Genomic DNA, 21,370 nt, shown 5'->3' on the forward strand with positions numbered 1-21,370 from the left:
GGTCGAACCGGATGTCGAAAATGTCCGACTTTAACGTGGGATGGTATGCAATCCCCCTTGAAAATTACTTTTACGCAGCGCGTATTCCCAAGACGGCGCACTTGCGTAATGATCGTGCCCTCGTTTGCCGGCTTGATGAGGCTAGGTAAATCATCATTGGGAATGGCAGTGTCAATGTCGTAAATTACACCAGCTATCGATGTGTCGTCGATCGGGATGAAGGGGCGCATTTTGATTCCGCCTAGCTCCGTGATTTCTTGAAGTGTTCCAAGCGCACTCGCGTTGTACACGTCTATGGCGAGTATATTCTTGCGTGGGTTTATTCTGATGTCTTTAATTTGATTCGGCACCGCACGTTCCAGAAAAATGGATAGGGCTTGCCTGTTCAGCAACCGTAGGTTGCTTGACGGTTCTTCCGGCATAAAGATGATGACGTGTGGCCAGCGCGCAGGCCTTGACTTCATAGTCGTAGTGCTCGCAAGAGTTGACGGCGCAGTGTTGGCGGTCTTTCTCTTCGCCCTCTTACTCCGGACGGGTATGAAGCCGTCGTCGGATGAGTCGTCTTCCGACATAGAGTACAGCTCGGTGTCCTCGGTGTCGCTGGTGGAGCCAACTCGCTTCCTTGCGGTTGACAGCCGTGATGACTTCTGGCCAGGTGGGCCTCTGGCATGCTCCGCGTCCATGGCCGCAAGACGGGGAGGGGAGGCACCTCGAGAGGCGAATATTTCACCAAAAAATCAGAGAGCACAGAAACAAGCGTTCTGACAAGAAGACACTTCGTCGTCTTCCCCCCTGTATGAATGAAGTTTCTATGGCCAGTAATAAAGGTGAACAGATTGTTCTAATTTTTTTTGATGTGGAATGTGTTGGGGCTTCAGGGTTCAGAAAAGCTGGCATATGGACTAGTAACAGTTTAATTATACTTTACGGTTACCAACCCGACACAGGAAATACAGAAACTGCTGGTGCTGCAAAAAAAAAAGAAAAAAAAGAAAGGAAAATCACCTACATTGGGCCGCACGCATCCAATCAGGCCTAATGAAAATGGAGCTGCCCTACGATCTTAGGTAAAAAATGAACTTTTCGCTCTATAACTTCTCAGGATTTAAAGAAATGAAATGATTCCAGTAGTACCTTGTTAAGGATAAATGAGAGTCATCGGTCCACTCCTTAATAGATAAAGTAAACACATATTTTGTTGTGTGTGTCTGGGGGTACTCACTGTGCTAGTATGAAGTGATCTTGCTTATCCCATGTAATTGATTTGTAGAAAATTCTTCCTGTCACACAGCGCAAAAATCCCAGATTTCCACATTTATTTCTTGAGCAAATATCGCGACGCGTAATTGCTTCGGAGAATTGGTCAGAAAGAAAAGCGGATCAGCGCGATAAGCCATCGGATACAATATATGTTCCTTCAATTCTCACTAACAACCAATATCCTAGAAGAAGCATGGCCAGTCGTATTTCGATATATATTAGCTCATTTTGTCTTGAGAAAGAGTTTCCTCTATGTGATGCATTACGTTGCTCGAAAGAATGCCAATAGAAATGGAATTGTGGACGGTCCGCCGACACATGAGAACCCAGCAATACAATTATTGAATAGGTGCAGTTGCATTTTATTTTACCCTTGGGGATTGAACAGAGACTACGTTTCATGAGTGGAACTTCTTATAAATCTTGGATATTTCATGTTGAGAAACTTAACTGGTAGGTTCCACGAACAAACATTCATTTTTCGCCACATTCCTTTGCAACTAACTTTGACCAGCAACTTCCTTGGAGCCTCGAAAGATCTCGAAAGGCTTGTTCTCCGTGTGCAGGTTAACCACGCTCTCAGTCTTAATTCTGCTTTATCCAGATTTTCAAGGCATATCTGGTTGTTCACAGCGATACTAGTTGCTAATCGCCCGACATTTGCGAAGTGTGATTTCGAACGGTGCGCGCCGAGAAAGCGCACACGTGTCTTTTCTGCATATGTTTGGAAACACTGATTTAAAACTTTCTGGTCCAATAAATTCTGTTAATTTCCCCGGAAGGACGAAGCAGTGACAATAATAGCAAGGCTTAGCGTTGGGCTTGAACTACTCGGACGGTGTTCTAACTATACGCGGGTTCGACATATAAGGGGGACGAAGCACGCAAGGCTAATTCTGCTGGGCCGAAAGAGCAGTGCCCTGGCAGCTACCAGACGTCCTCAAAAAGACGGCGTGATGAGCGTCACCAGTGACGTTGCAGGCGTCGCACCTTGACAGTGATGACGCAAACGGGGTGACTATTTTAAGCAGTACGGAATTTTAAAAAAAATCACCTGTGGCAACTGGCACAATCATCGTCCTGGAGATGATACCGACGGGACGCCGTCTGTCTTAGTCGGCGCCTGGTGAAACTAAAGTCACGTCAGCCTGACGTTTACTGCTCAGACCAAGGCATAAATACAGCAGGTAAGCAGAAATGGTAGTGTAATTCGTGTGCATGTTCACGGAGCTCACGCAAGCGAGCGGAATCCAGAACCCAGCACGGTCGCCCAGCGGCTAAGCGGTCTTGTTCTGCTGAGGTCGAGGTCGCATGATCGCGGCCATAGCGTCCGCATTGTCATAGGGGGGGGGGGGGGGAGCAACGCAACGCCCGCTTACCGTGCATTGAGTGCATAATTAATAAGAGCCCTACATGGTCAAAATTAGTCGTGAGTCTCCCAGAGCGGCGTGGATCGTAATCAAATTGAGGTTTTGGCACGTAAAAGCCCAAAACCATTTTTTAATAACAGAAAGCGCTGCCCTTTCTCCGTCACTGAGGTTATTGAGCTTATAGCGCTGACGGCGCGTCCACTTCAATTCATCGTTTTTGCAGACAAACGCGCTCCGCCTCTTTACAGATCCTCTAAACCTCCGCGCACGAGCTTCGCATCCGCCGTCAGCGGGACAACATGACAACGGTGGTGGCGCCAGTGACGTGAGTGTGCACCTGGCGTCCTTATAATTGCTGTAGCAATAAAACAAACAGCCAGAGTATTTCCAGCCCAGTGCAGTATCAGGGATGCTAATTGCGTAATTTGTGGACTTTGTGCCGGGGATACACGTGGCTCTCCCTGATAAGTCACAAATGTCCGCACGTGGTGCCATGCTTACGTTAGGCATGAGGTGATCCAGGAAGAAGTATAAGCAGGTGGCAGCATGGGGCAAATGCTTGCATGAAGAAATTTTCCTGCAGGAATATGTTCATGAATTGCTATGGAAAATTTGTGGTGGCGGTCCCTTCGATTTTATTGTTAACCTTGCCAGTATAATTTCTAAGCGCCTGTTTTCTTTTTTATATATAATCTTTTAATGTTTGAGCATGTTCATTGCTCAGCCAAAGGGAATGTCAACTGTTCTTGCTTTCAATTATTTATTTACATATTGACTATTAGGTAATCTCTCTCATAAAGTATGAAATCCACCCGACTATTGGTTGAGCCCACTGAATAGAAAGGTGCTACTCACTTTAATGACATCATCATTAGCACCATCATCAAGCAACATAAAGACTAAGACTGCCTGGTGTCTCGCTCCTAGAGGAATCGCCGCCAATCCTAACCCGTGTATCCTCCCACACATCAGGCTTTCGTACCAAACGTGCATAACACCTAATTCTTGCCAACTTTGATTCATGTTCCGTGGAAATAGCTATACGTGCAATACGCATCACAATAATGTATAATTTGTGAGCTTTCTTTCTACCTATCTGCATTTCTATACGTATAGCCCTATGTTTAGTTTCATATAGCATATATAATACATTTAAAATGGAGTGATCATTTTCAGCAATACGGAATTCAGCAATACGGAACTGGCATAGTTATCGTCGTGGAGATGAATTATTCGAAGAGATCGGCATTACTACCATCATAAATCTAAGCAAGCATTCAACTAATTAACAAATCTCTCTAATTAACTTCTTATATAATTGACTTACGGCACATATTGCATTTTACGAATTTTATGGTGGCGAGTTTGCAAAATGCATCCACTTGCAATGAATTTCCAGGATGACATCAGTTTGGAGAGATTATTTCTCTAATTGCGGGACAAAATACATGGGCGTTGCAATTACTTTTGTGCTTCGATGCCTAAATAAGCGTTTTGTCAAAAAAAGTAATTGGAACAACCGTGCATTTCTTACGGCGAGTTTGATGCCGCACATCTCCGAAATGGTGTCAGTCTGGGAAGTCTTTCCAAGTGGATATCTTCCAACCTCAGCGGTTACAATTCGTAAATTACCATATGTGTCGCAATGTAGTTAACTAAGCAGTTAATTAGTTTGATTTGTGTTTCGATGTCTCGGGCTTGCAATGTCTGCCTGTCTGACTAATCCAACCCAAGGGCTAGAAATACCTTATCTGCTACAGGCATTTTCTAAAAATTCCACAAAGCCTAAAATTGATCACGCCGTATATTGTGTGAACGGCGCGGTCCCGCAGTCGAAGCCAGCAGGCCAGCAGTCCTGGCCAGACGGCCCGGGGCCGCTGGCGTCCCGCCGTGGCTAACGCCACTGCTCGCCATCGGTTTGGTTTGGTTTGGTTTGGTTTTCGTTTTATGATGGCTCGCCAATGCTTGTGCTTTCTTCGTCGTCTTCTACAGCTGGCTCCGATACCACTCATCATACTAACGCCCCCAAAATATGTGTACATATGCCTGTTCATCATCTGTTTAGATTGGGTTTAAAGAGGGCCTGAATCACTTTGTAACGCAGTCGAGAAATGCATTTGAGGCTAGAACAGAGTATTTCAGGAATACTTGTACTTCAATGTGTTCAGAAGAAGCGGAGTTAATGGCAGTCAAAGATCGCGTATGATCCCGTTCGCTGGGCTTCAATGCGTTTCACTATGAAAGCTATGGCGGAGCGGGGTGCGTTCACAACGCTGGGTTCACTGAACATCACGATCGTTGTGTGCTGTGCAAGTTTGACTTTGGATGTTCACGCACAAACCACCACTTCCGATTTTGGCGCCTACGAAGCGCCAAAAGTAGCTAAACGCGGTTGTCCTCAGCGAGCCGCAAAGCAGTAGTGCACTCAACCAACGGAATCGTCGCGGCGCCCTCAGGCGGCCGCGGTACCTGTACGCTACCTCGCAGACCGCAGCTGCATGCAACTGTAGTGCCTATGCGCAACGTTTGCTTTGTGCATGACAAGGCTTGAGCTCCAGTCTGGCCGCGCTACGTGCAGCAGACTGCCTTTATCTTGCACTAGCTACACCGACGGATAGTAGCCACTTCACATTTGCTCATTTTGAAGTGCTATCATAAAAATTATGCGGTTTCACGTGCCAAAACAACTTTCTGATTATGAGGCACGCCGTAGTGGAGGACTTCGGAAATTTTGACCACCTGGGGTTCTTTAACGTGCACCTAAATCTAAGTACACAGGTGTTTTCGCATTTCTCCTGCATCGAAATGTGGCGGCCGTGGCCGGGATTCGATCCCGCGACCTCGTGCTCAGTAGCCCAGCACCATAGCCACTGAGCAACCACGGCGGGTGAAATGCTATCATGCTCAATACGAAGCGAAGTCTGCCAAGGAATCTAAACAGGAGCGGACACGAGTGAGCGCGCGCTGGCAAACGTGCGGTTGGTCCTACCTTAACCTTGGCGTTGTTCGAGGGTAGTTGAGCGTTCAGAAGTAGTCGAAATTGGCGAGACCCGACGACTACGAGACCAATAAGCAGGGTGACCAGAGTTCAATTTCTACACGGTGTCCGCGGTCGAGCGTACGTGGACAGACGATAGCCGGCTTCTTTCCAAAGTAGGTAATTCTTATCAAAATTTGAAAGCTGATTTTCTCTTACTTCACTCTGTTTTATAAACGGCGCCTATAAATATACACAGTAACAGTAGGAAGAAACGCATTGATCCATGCACCCTTCTTTATTGATGTCTGCTATTAGGCATTAGCAGCGACGTATGAGAATCAACTATGTTACGAAGTAAAGCGCCCAGGAAAGAGTGAGAAGCAGGCTTCTGTTGAAAAGAGCGTTTGAGAGAAGACGACTTCGCGCTCCACATACGAGCTCTACATCGCGCGCACGACTGCGAAATTTGGCTGAGATCTTTCAGGTTGAAACGACATACTAAAACGTAGAGGAGATTTTTAGCTATTATGCCACCATCACTGCAATGGTCGAATATCAGTGGAGTGAGAAGAAAGAAAGAAAAATATTGACGGTCAGTTTGTAAAAAAAACTTTTGTACACGGTCAAAACGCTGCTTCTCTAGCTGTTTGTGTTTTGTTCTGTCTCCAAAGTATTATGCTGCGAAAAACCAACGTCTAAAGAAATGTAAGCGCAGCTGAAGAATGAAGAGTGCATTGTTTCATTTACAGCAAGCTCATTTTCTCTTGGTTAGGTTTAGTCCTTCCTTCGGTTCAAAACATCTAATAAATATGGCAAATCAGTTCTTCCGGATTCCGCAAGGTGGAGGAAGGCTCATGAAAGGAAACAATTGGCATCCACCGGTATGCAGCACGAAGCTGCAAAGGGAACCCAGACGGGCATCTGAGAAACAAAGTTTCGTAGTTGAAGACAAATCCCGGACGTGGACAAATTTTTCTTAAACTATGAAACTTTGCTTCTGAGATACCTATCTGGGTTTCCTTTGTAGCTTCGTGCTACATACGGTGGGCGTCAATTTTTCCTTTCACATATAATGAATAGTGAAGTAGAGCTGTGCTGAGCGATGCTTCACGGGTGACACGTGAAGAACAGTAAAAGTCAGGAGAGCTAGTCATTTGCTTAGCGCGAGCACTCTCTGTAGATTTGCAGGAATCGAAAAAGGGGTCGCTCGAGCAGAAACCAATGGTGACGCGTAAACGTCAGCAGATAGCGTTAGCGTGTAATTTGTCTCAAGTCGTGAACAGACGAAACTGCGCTGACTCTGCGGGAATTTGATGCAGTGTTGTCTATTAGGACGAAATACGGAGGACTGAACAGAGCTTTTGCATGTGAGGCTAGAAGTAAAGACAAATTCGTGGAAAACGCAACCGGAGAAGCTGCTACGGCAACGAAACCACTCTTTCCAAGTTGGGCTTCAGCGTGATCTCACAGCCTCGTCTTAGCGGACTGCAACACTTTTAGAAGGTTCTAAAGGCTGCGAGCGCACACTGATCTTGGGCTATCCAAGAAATGTGCCTGTGTACCTCGTCCTTCATTCCAATGTTTAGGTATTCCCTATCCGCTTACTTCTCTGATTTCTGCTGTTGAGAAATTGTTCGGCATCTTTACAAAGAGTAACTGCGTTGCCGAAACCAGATGGATATAACAAATCAAAGCGAGGGAAGCATTGATGGGCGTTCTTCGTCCCTAAACCTGTTGAGCGTAACTAGTACTTTTATTTTGCTGGGAAGCTTATTCTACTATCGGCAAGCGCTAGTCAGGTTGCGGATTAATTTGGGCGCTGTCCTTAAATATATATCATTATGTGAGAAGTTTGTTCTCCTAGTGATGTTTGGATGGCGAGATTTGTGAGTTTATGCAAGACTTTCCTTGATGATAAAAAAGGCCTCTCAAAGATAAGAATGACTGTGTTAACAAGCAACTGGTGTGATTTCACAGCTTCTTGGGGCCTTCTGGACCTGATTTTGGAGTCACAGCATTGTCTCTGACATCAAGACAGCGAGCAATAAGAGCAGCCATGTGATCGCTTAAATTTATGTATATCGACATTTTGCTTTGTAAAAAAGTTACCAAAGGCGATTAGGTTCCGTCAGTATTTGAGCCTCGTCATTATCTTAGCATCAGTAAGGTGGCAATTTGGACTGTTTCGGTGATACAATACGGGCAGGAGACGTAGCGCATTTCTTCTCCGTTTGTGCTCATTTGTAATTAGCATGGATAGGCAATAGAAATCTTTTTTTTTTCAAAACTCCTCTGACGTACACGTTAATGAGCTTTAGTGCTGCATTCTTGGCTGTGAAAGAGAAATTGACAAGAAAAATAATTTGAGTTGTGTTAGCCAATTACGCTTCTAGAATACCAACAAATTCTCCCTTGCCGTGAGGGGAGACTTAGTAAGCCAGAAAAGGCACAAAAATGAAAGACTGATGGCGACGTCGCCTTGAAGTTACCGCACCAGCGTGCCGAGACGTCATGTATTTGGGTGACGTCTAGCTGGTTCGTTTTTGACCAGTTATGATGAACTACATTACAATCTCTAAGTGCTAAAGGCTAAATGTAGAATGTTTCAATTGTTTTGCTGAGCCACCAACGGCCCAAGTACAAAAAGAAATTACTCAAATACTCCAAATTTGTGGTGTCACCATTACGTTCCAGTGCTGGGGTTCCGGTGCGAAATTCTGGAAATAAAACTTTGACCTGCGTTTTCTCTTCTATTAATCTACCTTTCACCTAGAAACCAGCAACGATAGACTGTAGAAAGAACGTGATATCAGACTGAACTTATTAGGTTTTTCTCTTACTTGTACCTTTAAAACCTTTACTTAAAGTTCGTTCACCCTAGGGCTGCGGCAAGCGAGCGGAACGATCGAAGCGGGCAGAATTTTTTTTCCTTTTTCCGCACGCCGACACGATGCTTTGCCACCACAGCCGCCACTTTTTCCTCCACTACTTGAGTGCACTGTAGGTCTTCCAACTGTGCGCAATTTTCTCCACGCGGCGGCGCTTTCAGTTCATTCATTCATCATATATAAAAGGCAGTGATTACGTACTGCTTCGCCTCTTGTCTGGGTCTTTTTGGGAACCGAATTTTAACGATGGATTAAGACGAAAAACTAGCTTGTTCATCTTAACCTCTTATTTTCTAGAAATACACATAGGAGCAACTGAAGAAACAGTCGCCCCTATAGTGGTGGTGAAGGATTCGCCCGGTTCTGTGAAAGCGTGAAAAGTTAGGACACGCGAGTTGTTTGCGGCTGCACGTCCTGCTTATCGCCAGGTGCTCGGCAATCGTTATCCAAATCTCGCTCTCATGAAACGTGTGCTTGTATAGGCGGCGAGGTTTGTTATACAGCACAGAATAAAGTTTAATGCTTCGATGAGCATCGTGGAAAACACTTTCACGGCCATCTTGAATTTGCAATCGAATGTTAATATGGTAGTCCATTTTCCAATTAGTCGAAAGAACTTTCCACTTTTGCGGTGGAGAAAAAATTGATCCAGGACCAATCAGGCTCACCGCCTAAGTTTCCACTCATTTAGGCGGTAAAATGGGGACTGTCTTTTCTTTTTCTTTCTTTACGGGGGTGGGGGGAGGTTGCCCCTTCCGGTCGCTTTGAGACCAAGTGTGACTGTAAGCTTAGGCCTCGAAGTGCAAAAGGCACTGCAGGAATTTACGCAAAATTTCGTCTCTTGTTTCGTTAGTCGAGCTTTGTGCGTGTGCTATGAATATGCCTTACGGACGCAGAGATGCCGTTGTCGTGAGCACAATTGCTACATTACCCTCGAGCACGCCTTACCATTCAGGCCACGTAGCGTTTAAACTAGCAACATTGTTACTATTACACGGAGTTCACAGTGGGCGCATGTGTGTCTAAATATGATGAATCAACGGTCTGCAGTAGTTCGGTAGATGCTGTGATCATCCCACCTCATCGTAGACAGGTGTGTGGGATCAGCAACTTTTCCCGAGAAAATCACCGCTCTAAAGTTTAAGACATCTCACCATACGACATCGATAGCCGCGAAGCTTGCTGCTCTTAGTAGCGCATTCATTCAGTTACTCCAAGGTAGCTTGACATTGCTTGCTTTCAGCCTTACATCGTGGACCCCACGAACAATAACTTCTACAAGCTTTAGAGTTCCTTCATATTCTCGTCGACCAATAACACCAAGATACGTTTCAGTCGCTCCCTAGCCGATGTAGCCTAATCAGCAACGAACATGCCGACGAAGCTGCTCAAACTGCTCACATGCAGGAATGCAGGAACCGATCTCGCTTTTAAGAACACATGTAGCAGCAGAACTTCGACTGCTTGCGAATAATACCACGCATTTCTTGTGAAACACACCAAGTTTCCAGCACGCACATCTGCATCGACTACACTCTCGTCTTCAACTTCGTCCTCCACCTAGAATACTGCGACCCGAAGGAACAGTCCTACGCTGACTGTAGCTTGATTTACTGCTCACATTTTTTGTGCTTTTTGCATTGCAAGGGAAGATCTTTGCCATTGCCCTCGATACAGTGGACACAATCACTAGTGGCCATGCTGGTACGTCTTGACAACAGGCCTCCTTCGGGGCAGACAATCCTGGAATTCCGACCTGTGCAGTCGTCACACCACAAGTCGATCAAATGACTCTAAAAAATTTTACACTTGGGTGGCCTATTAGACGAACTAAAGTTCGCCCAGACGTTCTCCACCTCCTCAATTTTTTTTCCGTTCCCTTATTTTATTTCTGCACTATTGATTTTGTCTTTTTTCAGCCTTTATCCTTCCCCCAGTGTAAGGTCATGGACCAGTATCTCTTCCAGTTATTCTTCCTTCCGTTCCCATGCCATTCCTTTCTCTCTATCCAGCTAAATTTAATGACATAAACTCAAAGCTATGGCATCGTACTTCAGCAAATTCTACCAGACTTACAGGTCTACGTGGGACTCTTCAAATCATCAGGAAGCTCCAAACAATGGCCCATCTACAGCGACTCTAGGCCAGTTTTCCGTAGCCTAATTTTTCAGCTAGGCTTTGGACTAAGTAACCGAACTGTTCGCAAACAATTTACTATTTTACAGTTGGAAGAGGACAAGAAATGGTCGTCCAACGGGTATCGAATAATAGAGGTGTCACTGGAGAGACCGAGAACATGCAGCCACCCGATGTGCCAATGACACTGTGTCAACAGTGTTACCATACTGGCTTTAGAGCAGCTGAAGCAGGTACTCATCGTGCATGTGAACTGGTGTTCACGTTGGTCGAATGATATTAGGCTGACTTATCAATCGAGTGCGTTTGATTCTTCCTTTCACATCTACCATACCGCCTTCCGCTTGGCCTAGAACGGCGTGGCCTGACTCTTGGCTTTCCTGACCTAAGTTTGTCATTTGCGACTGTTTACTTCTTTCACATTCTAATTAACCACATACTTCCAAATGTGAAATTTGTGAGAGTAAATCGATGATTGTGGCACCTTCTCTGTTAGTGGTCCTGAAGAACGCTTTCTACCAAAATGGCACAATTCACCTGGCGAGAAAAATAACTTTTTGGACATTGTTTCCAGCATACACCACCCACGAGTACATTCCAGAGCACTTGAAAACCGTCTGGGCTGCGTAACCGACTGATAGTTGCGAGGCGTCTCATAGGGCGTACGCGTACATTGTCTTTAGTATTATAATTAATTAGTTACTTCATTTCTACCTTGTCTCCTTCTCTTACTTCATGATAATCAATAGTTCATTTGTTCTTGTGAACTTGCTTTGTCGGTAATCTAGTTCATTTGCTCTGCTGCAGAGTCTATGTTACGTAAGCCAGTGTGGAACATTGACGATAACCTTCAGGAGAAGCATAACAATTTCTTTTTTTCACGTGTTCACTCGCGGCAGATATCTACACAATATCTTCGAAATGCCCTAATTCGTTTTTCGTAATTGGCGTCATTACTTGGCCTCCCACAAGAGCTACTTTTCCAATACATGGTTGCACCTTTCTAGTGATTAGGTGTGAATGTACAGTGTCATGATGATATGACGGGCTGGTGTGACGACGGTACAAGACTATTCTGGGAAGGCGACGCTCACGATGACGACGATTTCGGAACCACGGTGGCTTGACGGCTCATGACGACCATAAGATGAAGAATATGAAGTGACGACAACCGTATGGTGAAGGCGGCTTGGCGGCAACGTGATGCCGATGCTGAAGTAATGCTCATGGGCTGACGATGTTAGAGTTGGTATAACGGTGTGATGGTTAAAGTTGGCTGCGATGGTATGATGTTGGCGGCTCGCCTCAATGGTATGATGATGATCGTACGACGAGACGATAACAGCATCGTCAGTGCAAACAGTACAGAATGCCTGACGATGGAACGGCCACAACGGCATGATGGCGACTTTGTGATGATGACGCGATGTTGACATTGGCACGACGAAGATTAAATGATGACAACTGTATCACGACGGCAGCTCGAAGACGCCATGCTGACGACAACATGACAATGAAGTGAGATCAAGAGATTAAAAAAGGCGAAAAATGACGATGACCTGACAACGAAAGAACGATAACAATGTCATAAAAGCAATTAAATTAAACGACGACGGTGAAATAACGACGACAGCATGACCATGACGGCTTGTTGGTGATTTAACTCACGTATGCGCTGACGCGCATCGCCTGCCACTGTGGGCCGTCTTAACTCCCACTATATGCGATGTTTCTCCCCATATAAACCACCCGATTTTTGAGGTTTACTGTCTCTGAATTCAGCCCCCATTTTTGGACGACGAAATTGGTGCATCGTGCATCGTGCATGGTGCATCGAAAAAATTGGTGCATCGAGTTTGGCTCTGACTAGGCAAATAAATGCTTCGCATTTATATGTAACTCGTAAAGGCAGCCCTCAAACGTGGAATATTTCGTAACGAAATATAAATTGCACATTCGATGCATACGATATTTTCCTTTGCCACGGAACACATTAGTTGAAATATAGATGGGTCGGATGTTTTGCATAATCATCACATATAGGTATCACTTAGACAAAAATCTGCTTTATTTGTTTTATTTCAAGATAGTTGTTACTATGACGTGATGTACTCGGAAAGCATGCAGGCAGCAATACTAGCACCGTATTCTATGTATAGCCTGGATAAACTTAAACAGCGTTTCATGGATGTATTGGCAAAAAAAGCAGTGCTGTAGGTGTCGAAGAACCTCAACGTTCTAAACCTCGATGCGCTGCTACGAACCTGGGCAGCCAGCGAGAAAGTCTGTAAACACTCGTTGTATACACGTACTGTCGCGCTTCCTTCAGTGCTTTTCGTTCTTTGTAGATTATTGCTGCTGCCTCCTGGACTTCCACCACCATGTTGACAGCACGTGATTGCACTTAGCTATATCCTTGCCTTTGCATCACTTATTAACTCTTCCTAAATTCAAGATGACCTGATATGCTCTCAGATCAGAAGCATTAGATGGGGATCCTTAGGCTGCTATTCCATTTACTCTCGTTATTGCTTAAGGAAGAAGACAAATGGACTAATGCGTTCTGCACCCGCAGCGAACGTGATACCTGGTTTCAAATGACGCCGCTGTCTCTGGATATAGCCTCGACGTTAGCTGAACGGCGTTGGTGGCAAACAAAAACGAGTTGCCTAGCTAGAGTGCTGCGCAGATCCACGAAGCAAAGTTGTATTTTTGTCTGCCGTCCTTTCCGTTTGCTCAAGTACCACTCCTTTCCAACTGTAAGCTGGAAAGGTGATTTATTTTAGAGCAATTTAGAAATAAAGGCATAAGTTGAAAAAAAAAAAGGCGACAGGAGCAAGAAGACACTTAGAGACGACATTACGAGATTGCCCCGCCGTTGACTGAAAAGGTATAAGTGCGTTTTCGATAGTACATATTTAGAGATTTCACGTTTGTATACATTATTATTTATTGGCAAGTTCCTCCTGCTTATTCATTGCCTTCCTCACCTTCCGGCTTGCAGGAGTGTTGAAGAACTTGGAAACATTTAACATAAAATTAGTCAATTCTGATTTTATTCTGAACTCCTGACGTCAAACTTACGCAACTGCCAAAGGCATCGAGCGATGGCCGAATCATTGCCTGAACAGCCCAGACAAACGTTCTCCTCCATTAAAGGAGGCAATTCTTTTTTCCATTGAAAGTGAATAGCACTGCCTACGTTTACAAATATTTCTTGTCTAACTGGCTGACACGTGGACAGGAGGATGCAGAAGAGGAAGGGGTTTCGGTGTGCTTGAGCTAAAGCGCAGCGAAAATAGATGACCGTGTTTCCACAGGCAATTTAACAAAAATTGCCTAGCACAACTTAAATAGCACAAATATATGCATTGAACAGGTATACCTGTTCAATGCATATAAGAGGTGGACCATAGTACCATTGGATATGAAACACATATCTGCTTAATTACGAAAAAACTAACAAATCTATTTTCAACAGATTACCTTAGGGCACATATTTCAGTATGCGAATTGAAGCCAGTTATTTCATAAGGCGCATACACTTGCAATTAATTTTGAAAGTAGCCCCAGTTTAGAGATAAACGCTGTCAAACTTTTTAACGAATGCTTTTTTTATTTATAGAAGCTAACATTTTATTGTAACGTCAGCGCATTTTGCCGCAAACTGTGTCAATGCATATCTCGAGACTGTTGTTATACACGGACTTTTTCCAAGTGGATACGACTTTCGAAGACAGCGGCCAAAATTCGTAAATTGTGATACGTGCCGTACAGTAATTATTTTAGGTTATTTAGCTAAATATGTTAGTTAGTAATATGCTCATTTTGATTTCTTGTGCAAATGCCTTCTCCTGAGAGCTTAAAAATGAGACTTGGCTATATATCACGTGAATATAAAAAAATTATAATAACTAATAAAGCACCCATGGTGAATTTCCTCGCTGCATAAGAAGTTTAGAAATCGACTGACACTCACCGCTTAGAATATAATATAATTTAATTTAATCCTGGGGTCTTACGTGAAAAAAAAAACGTGACTTGATCATGGGGCACGCCGTAGTGGAGCACTCCACATTCGTTTTGACCACCAAGGGATCATTAATGTACCTCCAATGCATGGGACGCGGGCGTTCTCGCATTTCGCCCCCTTGGAAATGCGGCCGCCGCGGCCGGGATGTGATCCCGCGATCTCGTCCTTAGTTCATTCGTTAGATTTAGCGGAACGGAAATCATTTGCCTTTTATTTCCTGCATCGGAACAGCGTTTCAGTGACGATTAGTATGTGAAAAGCAGGCCATTGTAGAAAAGGCTTCCTTCACGAATTGCTTTTCTCTACCATTCGTCGTCACAGTAATGTAGCCAATAATTCCAGGATGTTTATTTTACCAACAACCGTGCATGTTAGTTCTCAAGAGCAGCTCATTACCATTGTCGTGTATCCCCTCGATTTACTGCTCGATTTACTGATTTAAGAATTTGCGAAGTTGAGCCGCATCTACCACCAGATTCGTATATGTGAACTGTACATGAGAGGTGAAATGTGTCATGGTGCGTCTCAGTGTCTCAATATTTATTGCGACTAAGTTTGCCGGTGAAGGCGCGGGACAAGAAAAGTGAGTATGGGAGTGAATCCCCTATAGTGTAAAGAGAACTATGTGTTGTCGGTGTCTTGTTAGCAAAATACTGCTTAAATCAAAATAGATTATGAATTCCACAAGAAATGGCTGCCTAATTTGTGTTCGTGATCTTGAATTGTAGCGCGAAGTGACACAAACAAAGACTAGAAGCAGACAGGACGAACGCTATAGCGCTCGTTCTCTCTGCTTTTAGTCTGTCTGTGTCACTTCGCGCTACAATTCAAGATCATGTTACCGTACCAACTGATGTGAAGTCAGCCGTTCACGCACGCCATGAGCGCATGCGTCAATGCCTGAGTGACATGACGTCACGCCACTGTTGGCTACTTAAACTACTAACTCAATAAACGTGCGTTCATTCCTGTTCCTGCGTCCATTACTACAGTGGCGACGAGGGTGGGACGCATATCAGGTGCGATTAGAAGCTTTTTTCGAAGCCCACGAGATTGTCGATCCGAAGAAGCGTCGGGCCTTACTTGTTGCCGCCCTTAGTACCAAGACTGTAGATCTCCTGGCAGGCCGTTGTGCACCTAACAGAATTCAGGATCTGACGTACGAAGCAGCAGTACAAAAACTGGCCGAGTATTTTGCACCGAAAGGCAACGAGATAGCGGAGTCTTATCAGTTTTTCACAAGGAATCAGCTAGCTGACGAGTCGACAAGCGACTTCATGGTCGAGCTACGGAAAATGGCTAACAGGTGCAATTTTGGCCAGGCGCTAGAGAGAATGCTGCGTGACAGGCTTGTCTGCGGTCTGCGGGATGCTGGAGTGCGTCGTAATCTGATAGCAAGGCACACGCTCACACTGCAGGAAGCAGAGGATGTGGCGCTAGCCGCTGAGATGGCTGCACGCAACGTACAACAGATGGGAGATGGGCCAATCAGAGAGGGCGTCCACGCAGTGCGAACGAAGCAAGAGCGGCAGAAGTTCTCCAGAAGACCACAGCCAGACAGGATGAAAAATTCGAACAATGAAGTACAGACCGGCTGCCTTTGCTGCGGAAGCGACACCCACAAGACCGCCAAATGCAGGTTCCGCCGCGTTGAGTGTTTCTCTTGTCGGAAGAGGGGACACCTGGCTTCAATGTGCAATTCCAAGCCACACCAAGAAAACGTAGCTCACTGTGAGGAACCATCCTCGGACAGCGAGGACTACGGACAGTTCCTGTTACACCTCCGTGAGTCGTCTACAGGACTGGTTCGGCCGATATGGCAAACGTTACAATGGAAAGGGGTGCCTGTGAAGATGCAAGTGGACACAGGGTCACCAGTGTCAATAGTGACATGGCCAACTTATGCCCAGCATCGCCACCGCTGGCCCAGGCTCGACAAGTCGTCGTTGCAACTGAGTTGCTTCCTAGGGAGACTACCAGTTAAAGGGCAGCTGAAAGTTCCTGTCACCTACGACGGAAAAACCGCCAACGCGACGCTAGTAGTGCTCGGCTGCTCAGGCCCAAACCTGTGTGGGCGAGACATCATTCAAGCATTCCAGCTGACTGGAGGATCAGTGCTCAACGTGGACGTCAACGACGGTAAGCCGCCAGCTCCTGACCAAATTGCCATTGCTGATACGCTGAGGGCGGAATATGCCGATTTGTTTTCGCCAGGGCTAGGATTAATCAAGGGGCCTCCGGTTCATCTACAGTTACGCGAAGGAACCATACCGCGATTCTGCAAGGCCCGTTCTGTACCGTACGCACTACAAGAGCCTGTAAATGCAGAAATCGCAAAGTTGGCTGACACGGGCATACTGACGCAGGTCGCCAGCGCCGAGTGGGCTGCGCCACTCGTTCCCGTCGTCAAGAAGGACGGCTCCATCCGCTTGTGTGGCGATTTTAGAACGACAGTCAACACAGCATGCCACACGGAACAATATCCACTGCCAAAGATAAGGGACATATTTGCGAAGCTCAGCGGAGGGGAAGTATTCAGTACAATAGATTTGAAGGATGCATACAACCAGCTACCAATAGATGACGCGACAAAGAAGCTGCTGGTAGTAAACACGCCAAAAGGGTTGTATAGCTTCAACCGGCTGCCGTTTGGGGTGGCGTCGGCACCGGCAGTTTTTCAGAAGCGAATGGAAGCACTGTTGCAAGGGCTACCGGGTGTGCAAGTGTACTTAGACGATGTGGTGGTCGCCGAGAAAAGAGGAAATTGTGACACGTTGCGCAAAGTGTTCCAGCGGTTCAGGGAAGCCGGTGTTAAACTTCACCCGCTCAAATGCAGATTCCGTCAGTCGGAGGTGGAATTCCGTGGTCACCGCATTAGCGCAAAAGGCCTAAGACCAAAGACGGAAAACATCGACGCGCTCTTACGAATGCCTCAACCTACGTGTGTAACGGAACTTCGCGCGGTACTGGGTCTCGTTACGTATTACAACGCATTCTTGGGGAACTTGGCTACAGTGCTTGCGCCATTATATGAGTTATTAAGAAAGAACACGCCTTGGCAATGGGAAGCTAAGCAAAAGAATGCATACGAGGCAGTGAAGCGGTTGATAAAGGAGGTGCAGATTTTGACCCACTATGACCCAACAAAACCACTCATCTTGGAGACGGACGCATCCTCATGCGGTATCGGGGCAGTCTTGTACCACAGAGGGGACGGCGGAAACCAGCCAATCGGGTTTCGATCTCGCACCCTCTCTTCAGCCGAGCGGAATTATGCTCAAATTGAGCGCGAAGCCTTAGCAGTGGTATTCGGCGTGACGAAGTTTCGCGAATATTTGCTGGGAAACCAATTCACATTGGTCACAGATCATAAGCCGCTGATGCGTCTTTTTAGTCCCGATAAGCCAATACCACCCTTGGCAGCAGCAAGGATACAGCGTTGGGCACTTTTACTCGGTGGTTACAAGTATTCCATTGAGTACAAACCGGGAAAGGACATAATTGTGGCCGACGCATTGAGCCGTCTTCCCGTGCAAGCGCCACATGATGACAAGACAGTGAAGTCAATGTTGAAAGATGAACGGGAGTACGTGCTGCTAACAGACCACCTGAACACAGGGGTGGTGTCGTCGCACAATTTGGCCGAAATGACGGCACGTGATGGCACGCTCATGGCGGCTATGCGTTATGTTCGGGAAGGCTGGCCAACGAAACTCCCGGCAACACAAGAAGCATTACGACCTATGTTCCAAAAGAAAGACGAGCTGACATGCAGCCATGGTATTGTTTATTGGGGCCATCGGGCCGTGATACCCGCGGCAGCTCGGGAATCAATGCTGCAGCTGCTGCACGATACCCATCAAGGCATGTCGGCGATGAAAAATCTAGCACGGGCACTTTTCTGGTATCCCGGACTTGACAAGGATATCCAGAATATTGTACACGCATGTGCAGTGTGCCAGCAAAACTGCAGCATGCCACCAGCGCAAGAGCCGGTTCCGTGGCCGGACACATTTGAGCGATGGTCTAGAATCCACGTTGATTTCGCAGGACCAGTCGAAGGGCGAATGTTGATGATCGTAGTGGATTCGCATACCAAATGGATAGAGGTTATTCCGCTTAAAGTAACCAGCGCAGATAACACTGTCGAAGCGTTACGGGGCATTTTCAGCAGATTTGGGTTGCCTCGAACAGTTGTCTCCGACAACGGGGCACAGTTCACAAGTAGACAGTTCCGCCAATTCATGGAAGATAATGGCATAGTACACCTACGATCTCCTCCGTATCATCCGCAATCCAACGGGCTGGCAGAAAGGGCAGTGCGCACTGTTAAAGAAGGTCTGCGCAAAAACGTGCATGGTACCCTTGAAAGACGCTTGGCCCGATGGCTACTGCGTTATCGGCGCACCCCACTCCAAAACGGAAAGACACCTGGCTTCTTGCTGCTTGGTTTCGAACCACGTACTCTGTTGGATAATGTGGTGTCACGACCTTTTTCTGCTGCAGGAGCACTTCCGCGCAGACATTCGCCCGGACAACCGGTGTGGTGCAAGGACTATAGGGCAGGTGCGAGCTGGAGACCCGGAGTGATACAGAATACCAGGGGCGCCCGCCTGAGCACGGTCAAGACGGAGGGTGGGGAAGTATGTGAGCGGCATGAAGATCAGCTACGGCACCGCGTGGGTGCTCAGCAACCAACATCGCTGGACGAGGAAGTCGCTGAAAGGAACGGAGGATTAGCCCCACCAAACGAAGATGCAGACCCTCTGGCGGGATTTTCGGGTACCAGCCCCAATTCCTCGGCTAGCGAAGAGCACGAAACGGGAGCTGCCAACACTGGAGTCCCGGAAGAGCACGACACGGGTACAGCCAATGCTGGACCTCTGGCAGTTCCAATTCGCAGATCAAACCGGCGTCGCAAGGCGCCAGACCGTTTCCAGAGCTCCTCCTAAGGGGAAGGAATTGATGTGAAGTCAGCCGTTCACGCACGCCATGAGCGCATGCGTCAATGCCTGAGTGACATGACGTCACGCCACTGTTGGCTACTTAAACTACTAACTCAATAAACGTGCGTTCATTCCTGTTCCTGCGTCCATTCTACACCAACTCACCCAACTTTGTATCGTTTTGCATAATTTCTGTTCTTTGTATCTTGTCGAGATACTCGCCTCTGCACTTCCTAAAGTGGTCGCACGCATTATGTACTTTCTGAAAAAGGAAAGGCCATCTTATTTTTATGCTTTCCGCAGGCCTAAAGAAATCTTATAACTAATAAAGTACACGTACAAACATACGTACATACGTACGTGCATACACACACATACACACATACACACATACATACATACATACATACATACATACATGCATACATGCATACATGCATACATACATACATACATACATACATAATAATTAATATTAATAATAATATTCGAGGTTTTACGTGCCAAAACCACTTTCTGATTATGAGGCACGTCGTAGTGGAGGACTCCGGAAATTTCGACCACCTGGGGTTCTTTAACGTGCACCTAAATCTAAGCACACGGGTGTTTTCGCATTTCGCCCCCATCGAAATGCGGCCGCCGTGGCCGGGATACGATCCCGCGACCTCTTGCTCAGCAGCCCAACACCATAGCCACTGAGCAACCACGGCGGGTCGTATACATACATACATACATACATACATACATACATACATACATACATACATACATACATACATACATACATACATACATACGTACATGCATACGTACATGCATACGTACATGCATACATACATGCATACATACATGCATACATACATGCATACATACATGCATACACGCATGCATACACGCATGCATACACGCATGCATACACGCATGCATACACGCATGCATACATACATGCATACATACATACACGCATACATACATGCATACACACATACATACACACATGCATACAAACATGCATACACACATACATACACACATGCATACATACATGCATACAAACATGCATACAAACATGCATACACACATACATACATACATACATACATACATACAAACATGCATACACACATACATACATACATACAAACATGCATACACACATACATACATACATAGTGAGGGAGAAATTAGTCTCTTCAGATACTTGGTTAGTTTAAGAAAGCAAACAATTGTGTCATAGAATCATAGAAATCGCAAAGAATAAGCAGTCGAAAAAGGCAAGAGGCCTCCAACAAGTCGAATAAGTAAACTAAAAGCACAGAATGAGCTAGCGCTTGGCACGAGTGACCAGTCCCTCCTTCCCGGCATAAAGTTTTGCTGATATTAAACATGGAACTTTACAGTCACCAGAAATTCACGCCTAGTATTAGTGCACTCAAAAGTGAATCGCATATGCTATCCGAATTTTTATGAACGAACCCCCAAATATTTCAATAAACGTATAATACTTGCATTGCATACGTTGCTTACATGGAAACCACCGAACTAAACTCACCTCAATTACGTTACGAAACATGAGGTCTCGCACACCTTTCACATCGGGTGTCATCTTAACACACGCAGTGATTAGTCACAGTCCGTAGTGTGCGTCTGTCAATCTTTATTTTCAAAGCTCTTAAACATTTGCCATCAGTTAACCTCATTGCATTTAACGTAAACCTACTGGCATACCGCCTAAAACTCACGACTAGAATGTTTTC

The 21,370-nt window shown here is 45.8% G+C and overlaps 1 protein-coding gene and 1 long non-coding RNA gene across 2 annotated transcripts in view; both read left to right on the forward strand.

The window, feature by feature from the left end:
• Window positions 1-21,370, forward strand: part of LOC135904602 (uncharacterized) — a 250,725-nt gene that overhangs the window by 176,107 nt on the left and 53,248 nt on the right. The window lies entirely within an intron of this gene.
• On the forward strand, window positions 538-19,722 carry LOC139059454 (uncharacterized). The gene is made up of 5 exons (XM_070537883.1): window positions 538-655; window positions 10,146-10,202; window positions 10,854-10,867; window positions 15,660-16,806; window positions 19,174-19,722. Exons 1-5 carry the CDS (start codon window positions 538-540, stop codon window positions 19,617-19,619), a joined length of 1,782 nt encoding a protein of 593 aa, XP_070393984.1. The 3' UTR covers window positions 19,620-19,722.

The sequence above is a fragment of the Dermacentor albipictus genome, chromosome 4, assembly GCF_038994185.2.
Source record: "Dermacentor albipictus isolate Rhodes 1998 colony chromosome 4, USDA_Dalb.pri_finalv2, whole genome shotgun sequence".
NCBI classification, from domain to species: domain Eukaryota; kingdom Metazoa; phylum Arthropoda; class Arachnida; order Ixodida; family Ixodidae; genus Dermacentor; species Dermacentor albipictus.